At 41.5% G+C, this 13,418-nt stretch overlaps 2 protein-coding genes across 2 annotated transcripts; one reads left to right on the top strand and one right to left on the bottom strand.

Moving 5' to 3' along the window:
- Positions 1–675: 675 nt before the first annotated feature.
- LOC132869099 (zona pellucida sperm-binding protein 3-like) lies at positions 676–2,572 on the bottom strand. Its single transcript, XM_060902449.1, has 8 exons — positions 2,018–2,572; positions 1,818–1,936; positions 1,633–1,736; positions 1,383–1,560; positions 1,205–1,322; positions 1,043–1,128; positions 875–969; positions 676–737 (listed from the first exon to the last, which is right to left on the bottom strand). Exons 1-8 carry the CDS (start codon positions 2,570–2,572, stop codon positions 676–678), a joined length of 1,317 nt encoding a protein of 438 aa, XP_060758432.1.
- Positions 2,573–5,183: 2,611 nt separating this feature from the next.
- LOC132869100 (zona pellucida sperm-binding protein 3-like) lies at positions 5,184–7,042 on the top strand. Its single transcript, XM_060902451.1, has 8 exons — positions 5,184–5,735; positions 5,806–5,924; positions 6,007–6,110; positions 6,183–6,360; positions 6,426–6,543; positions 6,618–6,703; positions 6,776–6,870; positions 6,981–7,042. Exons 1-8 carry the CDS (start codon positions 5,184–5,186, stop codon positions 7,040–7,042), a joined length of 1,314 nt encoding a protein of 437 aa, XP_060758434.1.
- Positions 7,043–13,418: the final 6,376 nt, after the last annotated feature.

The raw sequence follows: 13,418 nt of genomic DNA on the forward strand, positions 1-13,418 counted from the left end.
AAGAGGTCTATGGACAAACTATTGATCATCATGGACAATGCTAGTCACCCTTTGCATACCATCAGCAACAGAATGGTCCTTCCCAAGTGCAGGATGAATAGACAAACTTTGTCCCTCATGCCATTAGACTGTAGAACTCTTCTCTGGGGGGGGGGGGGTGTAACAGGACAGAACAGTAGCCTAGCCTAACAATAAGCAATATCTCACCTGCCACCCCCCCTTCCTCATATCTTTTTACATTTGTATATGCAAGTAGTTTGTCTCAACATTCTCTACCAGTACTTCTGTTTGTAATGATGCTGCTGGAATCTTAATTTCCCCTGAGTGAACCCTCCCAAAGGGATCAATAAAGTTATTGAATGAGTGCATCTTTCCAGTCTAGGCAGGAGCAGAGGGTCTGTTTTAGCCTTTGCCTGCAAGGGCACATAGCTGGAAGAGCAAGATGTTACATCCATAAAGGTCTTTAGGTACCAGGATTTCTCAGAGCATTGTACCTGTTAGTTACACCATCACAGCCAGAGGGCTGGCTTGCACTCTGCCCACAAAACAAGAGATTGTACCCAGTCAACTGGGAAGCCCCCAGATTTGTAGCACTAGAAACCCACCCATGTTCAGGCAAAAAGGAATCACAAGACAAGTTGCCAGTTTTGCTTTTTATTTAACCAAGTCATTAGACTACAAAGCCTTGTCCAGAACCACAATTGGGCCAAGGCTAACTTCTTTCTCCAGCTGCAAGCCTGCAAATAGAGACAAAATGCATGAGCAGGGTCCAAAGTCAAAGGCCACACCACAAGTTGTGTATATGGTACCTATTCAGGTCTGAAGAGTACAGAGATCCAAGTTACATGAAGGCCAACATGGTTCTTCCACATACCTTGTTCTAGGGACAGATCACGGCCCTTCCTCATGCTTCCACACCTACTGCTGCAACAACTGCACACCTGGTCAGCACCATATGCAGCAGTCCACCTAGGACAACACAGTAATGCTTTAGTGGTCACAGTTCTGTAGCACCAAGCAAATCATGGTCACAGCAACATACCTATTCTCAGAGAACGAACAAGCCTTGTGCTCAGCATCAGCAGGGGCAGAGGCTGCTGTTGCCTTCAACTTGCAGGCAATGTAGACCTGGCAAAGCAGTACACATCAAAATATCTGACTACTGAACAGGCCAGTCAACCCTGGTACACCAGGCATTACCTACCAAGCTACTGTTCCCTTGTTGAAATCTGAAAGCTTCCAGCTGAAACCTCAGCTTAGTTGCTTGAGTGTAAGGCATGAAGTGGGAACTGGACTGGGTAAGCTTAGCATCAATCAGGCACCTGGAAGGAGTCACAGTTAGGACAGCTCAGCTTACAGAGGCTCCAAAGAAGCTCACTCACCCATGGTTATCAATGAAGTAATATCTTGGGACAGCATTCATGTCAGGGACAGGAGTGGCCACACAGCTGTCTACAAGGACACGCAGGGGCACATGGTGGAACTGCAGTACCGAAGCCTCAATATTTATAAGCTCACCCAGATAATACTGGTTGGAAGGCCTTTGGAATAGCCAGTCCTCTATAACAAGAGAGATCTCATTAGTAGATTATTCTTCACCCAAACAAGCTACAGCCCAACCATAATACAAACCCATCATGATCCTCAAGGAGAAAACAAGGAGCTCCTCAGCAGCTTGGGCTGAAGCATATGGGATCCAAGCAGGCATGAGACCACTGCTACTCACATTGTGGAATCTGGAAGATGTTAGAACAAGGCAATGAGTGTACAGCCTCCCAAACAAATCCAAGTAGACTTTTGTACACAGCAATACCTACCTTGGATAATGACACTCAATGAGAACCTGAGCACCAGCACTTCTGAGAAGTGAAGAGCTACTTAGAGGCACTGGAGCCATACCAAGGATGAAGATGTAGACCAGCTCATTTGCAGTCACCTGAAAGAAAAAAGGTAAGGTATAAAGCCATCCAAGACAAGGCTAAAACAAGACTAATGTACTTGACAATAAAAGGCTTACAATCAGCTTGCTGTTGCAGTCATGCAGTGCTGATTCATAGATAAGGAATCGGGAAGAAGCATCCACCCCTTTGGCAGCACAGCCTCCCAGTGTGAAGCTAGCCACATTGGCCGTTGTATCAGTTCCAAGCAAGTCTTTCCTCACCTCTACATGCACTGTATTCTCACTACACTTTGTTGTTATCCCCTCAGAGAGAACAGGACGAGGTGGTCTTACAAAGTGCACCGGGGTTGGTGGTGTTGGGATTTGTGGTGTTGCTGGAAAACGCCAAGTTAGTTGCTTTGTTGGTTGCTGAATTACTTGCTGGGTTTCAGCAGCTGAAGGATTTTGAAGTTGTAGTCCAAGCGGGGCTACTGCAGGGTTTCCAGCTTGAGAGCCACCTTGAATCCATTGAGAAGGTAACCCAGCACTTCCTTGCACTGAAGAATGTCCTAAAATGTTAGTGTAAAGCCCAGCAGAAGTTTGACTATTCCCTAGACTTTGCCACTGCGCTGTTACTAAATTAGCTACAAAGAGTAACAGCAGCTCACCTACTCTTACTTGCCTCAAACCCATTGCTGTTACCAAATGACTGTAAGGATACCACTACTGCCAGAGCAGTTCCTATTTATGCAGTGATTTAGGCTCCTAGGCCTGTTGAGTTCCTAATTAGACTACCTAACAGATGACAGCAATTAGAAGTTTACTGCCCCTTGCATTTGATTGGACCAAGAGCTTAATTTTCTTAATTGTTTAAGACATACAACCACGCAAGTGTGCTAGACAGTTAAGAAAATTAAGCTCGAAAAACCTGTGTGGGTGCAATCTCTTACTTTTCAAGCTATGTGCTGTTGCAGACAGAAGTTAAACCAGACCCTTGTTTTCAGTCTAGATTGTGTGGCAGTCCCAGCGTTAATTGGAAGGCTATTGCATAACAGCGTTTGTCTCTATGAAGCGTTCCGAGCTAGACATGGACTCTATTTTAAGGTAGCTCTCCCCAGCTGAACTGGCTTGAAGGAAGATTATCTACAATACAAGACCAATCCCCTTCCCTTTTTTATTAAATTCCTTTGTGATTTAATGCTGGCAGTACTTGTCAAAGGTGTAAAGGGAGGAATTCCTTTCATTGCAGGCTTCTAAATGATGTTCATATGGCTGCAATTGTAAGCATCTGCTTTAGTGATCTAATGATCCTACCAAGGATTGCAATGGCAGACATTGAAATGGAGTTAAGACGTGTAGAATTCTGAAACACCACACTTTGAAACTCTCACTCATTCATGGTGAACTGCCTATGAATTATTTCTTCCTCTGAAATACTTTATTCAACCTTGAACAGAGAGCATAAATTCCTGTCCCATACCGGGGGTGCAGGGGCGGATCTAGAAAAATATTTATGGGGTGGCAAGAGGGGGGCAGGAGTTTTTGAGGGGTGGCAACGTATTACAGATGTGTATATATACTGAATTTAATCACAGTTATCACAGTTTGATGACAAATAGTATGTACACACTACAAAAGGGCACGGGCTGCCATTTACAAACTCATACAGACAAACTTAATCTCATGCTTTTATTGTTCACGAAGAACACACATTCTCAGATGAGGTCTATACCGTTTCTGGACAGTTTTATACTGTATATGCAAAAGAACAGACACTAAAAAACAATAACAACACTGCTTCAAGTTCAGCATGATTTAAACCATTTACACCAGTGTCACATTTTCTAGTTTTTTTTTTCTCACACTTTGTAAAGGCTCACCAGTGAGCATAACATGAACTTGTCATGCCTACAACAGCTGAATGCGGCGATTTCCATGTTGCTCAGCAAAACGCTTCACAAATTTATCAAGATCTAATGCTTTTGTGTGCTTTGATTCAATGCTGAGTACAGCCAAACTTGATAGTCTCTTTTCTGTCATAGTCGACCGCAAATAAGTCTTTATGACTTTATGTAGGATTCAGAGTAACTTTACAATGTTTTCCTTGACAGACGTTGAATCAATATTAACTTTTGTGGCCGACTTTACACAAAACTAATGTCAGACCTAGCTAACATTACATGTATAGTTAGCTAAATAACGTTCTCCAACCTGATTTTTATCCTCTCAAAATCAGCATCACAACTATGCTAGCACTGTTCATTCATTATAATTTCATTTCTTGATAGATGGTTAATCAGCTTTTACCTCTTTCCTCCCGTGTCTCCTTTCCTCGCGACTCCTGGCTCCCTCGCTTCGCGCCTCTCAATTTTCCAAAACAACCAATCTCTGGCGTCATCTCGTGCTGCGTTCGCCGCAGTCGGACATTGGAAATTCGCGCACGTAAATGTCAAATTGGCCGTAATTTTTCTTTGAATTCGTCGCTGCCAACTGGGGTGGCAGCAGGGGTGGCAAGGCTTTCTTTTAGGGTGGCATTTGCCACCCTATGCCACCCATGTGGAAAACACCCAGATCCGCCCATGTGGGGGTGGGATTCCTAAAAGCATCGTAGCACAAAGAGCATCATTAAATGGTAGAGTGAGCATCACAATGAACACGCACTCTCCAAGTTAAGATACTCTTAGTATTAAGAGGCTTTTGGGAAACCCACCCCTGATCGTTACACTCGGGATTGTAACAGCAATGTTGAGACATCAGTCTCATGATTTCAAAGGAGTTTTATTAGACTACACCATCATGGTGTGGGTGCTGTGAGCAGGTGCTAGGGTTGATAACAGGATGTAACAAACTCAACCCTATTAAAAGAATCATGTTAGCCATACCTGAGCTTTGTGTGGATTTGGGATGAGTAAATGTTGTACTGGTGATATTAAACGTCAAAGGTAATTAGGGACTGATCATTAACATGTCAGCTATTCTGCAAAGTCTAATTTTTACAAATGCTTCTTGCGTCTCTGTGGTCACTCAGATGACAGCAATTAGAAGTTTACTGCCCCTTGCATTTGATTGGACCAAGAGCTTAATTTTCTTAATTGCTCTCGGACACTTGCGAGGTCATGTGTCCGAGACAATTAAGAAAATTAAGCTCTTGGTCCAATCATATGCAAGGGGCAGTAAACTTCTAACTGCTGTCAATTGCTCAGTAGTCTAATTAGTAACTCAACAGGCCTAGAAGCCTGAATCACTGTATAAATAAGAACTGCTCTGCTGGTAGGGGTGTACTTGTAGTTATTTGTTAATAGTAATGGGTTTGAGCCAAGTAAAAGTTAGTGTACTGCTATTCTTTGCAGTTGGTTTAGTAACAGCACAATGGCAAAGTCTAGGGAATAGTCAAGCTTCTGCTGGACTTTACACTAGCATTCTAGGGCAGTCTTCAGTGCAAGGAAGTACTGGGTTGCCTTCTCAATGGATTCAAAGTGGCTCTCAAGGTGGAAGCCCTGCAGTAGCCCCACTTGGACCACAACTTCAAAATCCTTCAGGTGCTGCAGTCCAGCAAGTAATTCAGCAACCAGCGAAGCCACTGACTTGGCATTTTCCAGCAGCACCACAAATCCCAACACCACCAACCCCGGTGCACTTTGTAAGACAGCCTCGTCCTGTTCTCTCTGAGGGGGTAACAACAAGGTGCAGTGAAAACACAGTACATGTAGAGGTGAGGAAAGACTTGCTTGGAATTGATGCAAACTTTGATGTGGCTATTCTCACGCTGGGAGGCTGTGCTGCCAAAGGGGTAGATGCCTCGTCTCGATTCCTTATCTATGAATCAGCACTGCATGACTGCAACAGCAAGCTGATTGTAAGCCTTCTATTACCTTAGTCTTGGTTAGCTTTGTTGTGGCTGGCTTTATATCTTGCCTTATTATCAGGTAACTGCAAATGAGCTGGTCTATATCTTCACCCTTGGTATGGCTCCAGTGCCTCTAGGTGGCTCTTCACTTTTGAGAAGTGCTGGTACTCAGGTTCTCATTGAGTGTCACTATCCAAGGTAGGTGTTGCTCCATATGATCTGTTTGGACTGACTGGGAGGTTGTACTCCTTTGTGATTGCTTTGTTCTAATGTCTTCCAGATTCCACAATGTGAGTAGCAGTGGTCTCATGCCTGCTTGGATCCCACATGCTTCATCCCAAACTGCTGAGGAGCTTCTTGTTTTCTCCTTGAGGATCATGATGGGTTTGTATTATGGTTGGGCTGTAGCTTGTTTGGGTGAAGAATAATCTACTAATGAGATCTCTCTTGTTGTAGAGGACTGGCTATTCCAAAGGCCCTCCAACCAGTATTATCTGGGTGAGCTTATAAATATTGAGGCTTCAGTACTGCAGTTCCACCATGTGCCCCTGCGTGTCCTTGTAGACAGCTGTGTGGCCACTCCTGTCCCTGACATGAATGCTGTCCCAAGATATTACTTCATTGATAACCATGGGTGAGTGAGCTTCTTTGGAGCCTCTGTAAGCTGACCTGAACTGTCCTAACTGTGACTCCTTCCAGGTGCCTGATTGATGCCAAGCTTACCCAGTCCAGTTCCCACTTCATGCCTTACACTCAAGCAGCTAAGCTGAGGTTTAAGCTGGAAGCTTTCAGGTTTCAACAAGGGAACAGTAGCTTGGTAGGTAATGTGTGGTGTACTAGGGTTGACTGGCCTGTTCAGTGGTCAGATGTTGATGTCTACTGTTTTGCCAGGTCTACATTGCCTGCAAGTTGAAGGCAACAGCAGCCTCTGCTCCTGCTGATACTGAGCACAAGGCTTGTTCGTTCTCTGAGAATAGGTATGTTGCTGTGACCATGATTTGCTTGTGCTACAGAACTGTGACCACTAAAGCATTACTGTGTTGTCCTAGGTGGACTGCTGCATATGGTGCTGACCAGGTGTGCAGTTGTTGCAGCAGTAGGTGTGGAAGCATGAGGAAGGGCCGTGATCTGTCCCTAGAACAAGGTATGTGGGAGGACCATGTTGGCCTTCATGTAACTTTTGGTACTCTTCAGACTTGAATTGGGACTGTGTGGCTTTTTGACTTTTGGACCTTGCATCTTGTCTGTCTGCAGGTTTGCAGCTGGAGAAAGAAGTTAACCTTGGCCCAATTGTGGTGCTGGAAAGGGATTTGTAGTCCAATGATTGGTTAAATAAAAAGCAAAACTTGCAACTTGACTTGTGCTGCCTTATTACCTTTTAGCATCCTTTTTGCCTGAACATGGGTGGGTTTCTAGTGCCACAAATCTGGGGGCTTCCCCCTACTCCCAGTTGACTGGGTACAATCTCTTTTGTGGGCAGAGTGCAAGCCATCTCTGTGGCTGTGATGGTATAACTAATGGGGCTGGGGCTCCCTAAGGAACACTGGTACCTAAACCTGTGGGTGCAGAATATTACTTTTCCAGCTCTGTGCCCTTGCAGACAGGCTAAAATGGGCCCTTGTTATCAGCCTAGACTGGGTGGCAGTCCCAACACTGATTGGAAGGCTGTTACATTAATGTGTGGCTCTCTGGAGTGTTCCAAGCTAGGCATAGCCTCTGCTTTAAGGCAGGTCTCCCCAGGTGAGCAGGCTTGAAGGAAGCTTGCATACAAGACTAAATCAAGCCCCTTCCCTTTTTATTAAATCCCAATGTGCTTTTAATGCTGGCAGTACCTGTCAAGCCTTAAAGGAAAGCATTACTTTCAGTGCAGGCTTATAAATGTTTATGGCTGTAATTGTAGACATCTGCTGTAGGGACCCGGTTATCCTGCCTCTGAATTACAATAGTTGTCAAAATGGAGTTAATGTGTAGTGTTCCAAAAAATTAACTTGCAGTGAACTGCCTGAGATTTCTTCCTGTGACATGCTTTACTTTCCCTTGAACAGTGGGATGGGAGTTTATGCCCTTACTGAGGCTTACATTCTGTGATTGTAACAGCAATGCTGAGACAATCATGATTTTCAAAGGGGTTTTACTGGCCTACATCACCATGGTGTAGGTGCTGTGAGCATGTGGCAGGGCAGTGTAGGTTGAGAATGGGATGTAATGACCCTATTAACCATACCTGTGCTTTGTGGGTTTGTATTTGGGGTGCAGTATTTTGTGCAGGTGGTGGTGACTTCAAAGGGAAGTGAGGCCTGATCATGTTGGCTATTCTGCCGAGATCTAACTTTTTCAAATGGTTCTTACATCTTTGTGGTCATTATTCTGCAATTTGTGGTGTTCTTGGAGTTAATTGGAGTAGTTTACAGGGTAAGGCAGGCCTGCTGAGGTAGGGCAGTGTTCATCCTATGCAGAAGGTGTTCCCATTTCTTGCAGTGTGGCTCCCTGTCTCAGAATAGGCCTAGACAATCCAGAGCCAAGTCAAGGGTGCAGACAAACCAGCTTAACTGACTTCTAGCTGCACAGTTGGTGTGCTCCAGTTTGTGTTCCCAGAGATCTATTAAAGTGCTGTTTGCTCTAGTAAGGGAGTGAACACAACTGGATCATATTGGATGCACAGCCACTGTTGGCACCTATTGTTTTAAAGGTTGTATTTAGTTCTTTTTGTACCTAAAGTGCTAATTGTTAATGAACTTGTGTTGGCGATGATGAGCTGAACATACCATGTTCCACAGGATCCTGGATTAAACTAAATGACTATGTAGCATTCAATAAACCTAATCCTCCTAGAGGGTTATATCCACCCTCTTTGTCTAACTGCCACAGGAGGAGGCATCACAGGTGTTTCTGATAAACTAGATGTCACCCAAACCTGGTTATAGCTTCAATGCATTTGAAGATTTTATACTAAATATGTAGCCACAGAAATTAAGTCTTCCCAGTTGACTTTTTTTTTTTCTTATCTGCAGACCCCATGGACATTCAGAGATTCTTTCTGAATTTGCAGATTTAATCAAGTTTTTATTTCCTTAAAGCCTTCATTGCTCGAGACTTTATTCACTTTGGTAACCCAGAAGGCCCTCTTAAACAGATTTGCTGTCAATTCTAGATTCAGTAGGGGCTGATTAAAACATCATAGGATCTAATCTACTCAGGATGGTCACACGCACTAATACCAACATTCAGAATAAATATAGAAAATATTCACAATTCCAGTCTGAAGCTACCTTAGATCCTTATCCCCTCTCATCTGAAGTGTTTATGTTGTGCATTTGCCATGCTATTGCGTTTTAAATGAATATTCATGTAATCTACTGCATGAAGTTTAAGTCTCCTGGAGTTATCAGCTTTGATTGATTGGTTCACTGGCAGACCTCACAGAACTTGATCAGGCAACTGAATGCTTAATGTTCTGCTATACTTTTAATGTAGTTCTAGTGAAAAACAACTAGCACCCTGGTATAACTTAGTTTAATAAATTTGTTACAAAATCATACAATACTAATAATCTGCAGTAACAATTTAACACTTGTGATAGGGGAAAGGAACAGAACTCTTGTCCCAATTGTGACCTGACCCCTACTTAAGTCAATCAAAAACTACAAAAAAATAATTTAAATACATGGCAATAATCATGAATGTAGGAAAGTCATTTAGGGAGACAAATTATTACACCCAAAAAATGTAAGCAGGCACTGACATGTCATGGGTTACACTTTCTCAGAATTTTGCTGAAAGGATTATATGTATATCTAACAAAAATAACATGGAGGACTATAGGTTTCTTGTGTTGATACATAAGTATTAAAGTACTCTTAAACTACATGAACTAATTGCTTTAATATTAGATGGTAACAAGTTCCATAATTCAGCAGTTCTGATAAAATACAAATTCCAATAGTCTTGTTTATAGATATATAAAGGTATAGTTGTTGGGATCATGGTTGCGTGTTCTATATCATGGCTCAAACATCTCATTCTTCATGTCAGTAGAAATAAGGCCCTTTCTGGACTTAAAGTAATAAATCAGATATTTCTGATTTCTCAGTTACACTTATTAAATCAGCTTCAGTAACAAGTGTTTTTGAAATTCCTTCATCTTACCAATTAATCTGCTGTTGAGATACAAACATCACATTGAATAACTCCTCCCAGGATTTAAAAAGGGTCTGATTAGGATGAATACCTACTAAATACATTTTCTTCAAGGAGAAACTTACTGAATGATTTTTGTAAAGTTGAATTTGCAGTTTGAAGAAAACATGTCTGCAGATCTGATTGTTACTGTTTTATCCCAATATAAAAACAAACAGGAGCCATATAATTATAGAAGGGATCATTAACCAGGAAGTGTCATTTGGAAGAGTTAAATAAAAACAGAAGGCAGCAAAACAAAGTGCAGAGCGAGATTCAATTCCGCCATCTTGAGTTTATTAGCAGTAATGATTACATATGCACCCTAAAACAGACCACTTGAAAATTTAGAATGAAAATGTCATTAAAAAAAATTGGTAAGATTCCAATTAATATGGAAGGAGAGGACTTTAAAGTTTAGAAAAGCTTTGAGTGCTGATAGAACAACGTAGTTTTCCACCCTAACAGAAGATAACAAAAAATAATCCTAGATTCTAACTGAATACTGTTGTTAAATTAACTAGGAATAAGACCACCACAGAAACATGCACACCTTCAATATGTAATAGCAACAACATGAATTATTTTCAAAGGCAAAGTTGAAAATATCAGACGAAAAAAATTCAAACTATTAATTTAAAGCCAGACAATTTGATAAGTAAACCTTTAATCACTGTATGAGATCAGTGGTTAGAATGTTTTATTCTCATTAGAGAAATCAAACTTCAAAAATGTCCACGTCAAAATCTTCTTGTGTACTAGATCCCATATCTACACAACTTTTTCAAACAGAAAATATCAGAAGCAATGGAACATCATCTTAAAAATAATCAATTCCTTCCTTAGCACTGGCTATGTACCAGTCAAGGGTAAAGCTACCCTTTAAATGAGCAGTTATCAGACCCCTATTTAAAAAAACCCTGACCTTGACCCCAGTCAACTGTCCAACTACTGGGCAATGTCCTAGAAAAAGTCGTGGCACAGTAGTTATATGTATATCTACATAGGAATAACATCCATTTATCAGTCAGGATGTAGACATCATAGTACAGAGGCAGCACAGGATAAAGTAGTAAATGACCTACAACTGGCCTTTTATCAGGGCTGTGTCTCTTTGCTTGATATTAATACAGCCTTTGACCCCACTGATCACACGATTCTTTTGATAGACTAGAAAATGTCACTGGAGTTAAGGGAATGGCCCTCTCCTGGCTCAGGTCTTATTTAAGTGATTATCAATTTTTCGATGTACAACTCTAATTCCAAAAAAGTTGGAACACTGTGTAAAGCATAAATAAAAACAGAATTTTTGCAAATCATGGAAAACCTATTTCATTGAAAATAGTACAAAGACAACATATCAAATGTTGAAACTGAAATTCTGTTGTTTTTTGGAAAATATATGCTGCTTTTTTTGTTTATTTTTTTAAATGTCAGCAACATGTTTCAGAAAAGTTGGGACAGGGGCATGTTTACCAGTGTACTGCATTACCTCTACTTTTAACAACACTCTAAACATTTGAGACCAATTGCTGTAGTTTTGAAACTTTGTTTTTGCCTTAAACTTTTGGGTTGCTTTCATGCTATGTTTTGGGTCACTGTCTGTCTGTACTGTGAAGCACAATCCTATTTATTTGAATCATGAAGGCGACTCTAGATTTGAACCTTTGACAGTTATGGGCTGACCTCCTTGAGAATGTTCTTGATTTGGCTAGATGTTGTGAAGGGTTTTTTCTTCATTACATTACTAGCGTTTAGTACAACATACCCAGAGCAGCCAGAGGAGCATTTGGGGGTTAGTGCCTTGCTCAAGGGCACTTCAGCTATTCCTGGTGGTCCTGGAAACGAACTGGCAACCTTTTGGTCCCAAACCTGTTTCTCTAACCGTTAGACCATGGCTTCGCCAAGGAAAGAATTCTAAAACTAATCATCCACATTTCCACGTCAGTTTTCTTCCATGGTCTTCCAGGCATTTTGGTGTTGCTGAGCTCATCAGTGTATTTCTTCTTTTTAGGAATGTATCAAATTCTTGATTTGTCCACTCCTAATGTTTCTGCTATATCTCTGCCAAGGTTGTTTTGTTTTTTTCAGCCAGTGATGACCTTCACTTACATCCGCACCTCTTTGGACTGCATATCAAGAGTTTCCATGAACAGCTACCAAATGGAAATTCAACAGTTGGAATTAACTCCAGGCCTTTTATCTCCTTACTTTGTCATGAAATAATGAGGAAATGGGCCACACCTTCCTCTCCATTTTAGAATTCAGTTTATGATCATATTGATTGTTTTTGAGACTCTTAACTGGCAGGCCCCATTTTATATCTCAGACCTTATCCATCTGCATTCAACCCCTTGGTCTCTTCGATCTTCCAGAGAAGTTCTTTTACATGTCCCTCGGTCACATCTTAAAGGTGATAGAACCTTTGCAGTCGCTGCTCCTCATTTGTGGAACCAGCTGCCATTGGACATTAAACATGCTCCATCTATCTCTATATTTAAATCTAGGCTTAAGACACTTTTATTTTCTGACTTTCTCAGCCTAATTTATATTTTATTGTATTGTAGCGCTTTTAACAATAGACATTGTTACAAAACAGCTTTAAAGAAATATGAAAATTTTGAACACATAAACTAATACATGTATCCCAAATGAGCAAGCCTGAGGTGAAGATAGAAAGGAAAAACTCCGAGACGACATAAGGAAGAAACCTTGAGAGGAATCAGATTCGAAAGGGAACCCATCCTCATCTGGGTGATAACAGATAGTGTAATTATAAATAACTCGCTTCTATTACTGTGTCCTATCTAGTCAAAAAGTGCAATTGTGCAACCAGGAAATTCATTAGTTTTAGCATGAAGTCTATTTTGTTGGCAGTTGTAGTTTAAGCCAGCATTCTCCATGCAGTTATGTCAGAAATAATTCAGTTATTATATTTTTATTTGTGTTATAACTGCACGCGATATGTTGTCTCCTTTTTACATTACAGGCATTTAGCAGACAGTCTTATCCAAAGCGACGTACATCAGCCTGGGTTAGGTACCTTGTTCAAGGGTACGTCAGCCATTCCTGCTGGTCCAGGGAACTGACCCTGTGACCTTTTGGTCCAGGCTCAGACTGGTAATCTGTGATTTTGGGCATTATCCCGGTGGGCCGCTGTACCTCAGGTGTGCTTTGGGCCGGCCCTCACAAGTTAACACCGGCCCTGGTCTCTATATAGCAATTACAAGTGACTACTAGCAATAGAAAATCCGCTACTACGTTTTCGACTAAGCACATCATGACTTTTGGGCGGAGCGTGCAGTTTATATACCTCTTACTTTTGATACACATCTCTGTCATGGTGGGCATGTGGCGTAATTTTATTTTTCTTCTTTTAACTGTAAAATCCTTACAACAAACTAAACTAAAAACTTTGTTGAAGCCAAACTACGATGTTCCTTTTGTATTTGGTGGATTTATGTTCGAAGATTTTGCAAAAATGTGTAGCGGTGCATGATGGGGTAGGAATCTTTC

Source organism: Neoarius graeffei, chromosome 20 (assembly GCF_027579695.1).
Source record: "Neoarius graeffei isolate fNeoGra1 chromosome 20, fNeoGra1.pri, whole genome shotgun sequence".
Lineage (NCBI taxonomy): Eukaryota > Metazoa > Chordata > Actinopteri > Siluriformes > Ariidae > Neoarius > Neoarius graeffei.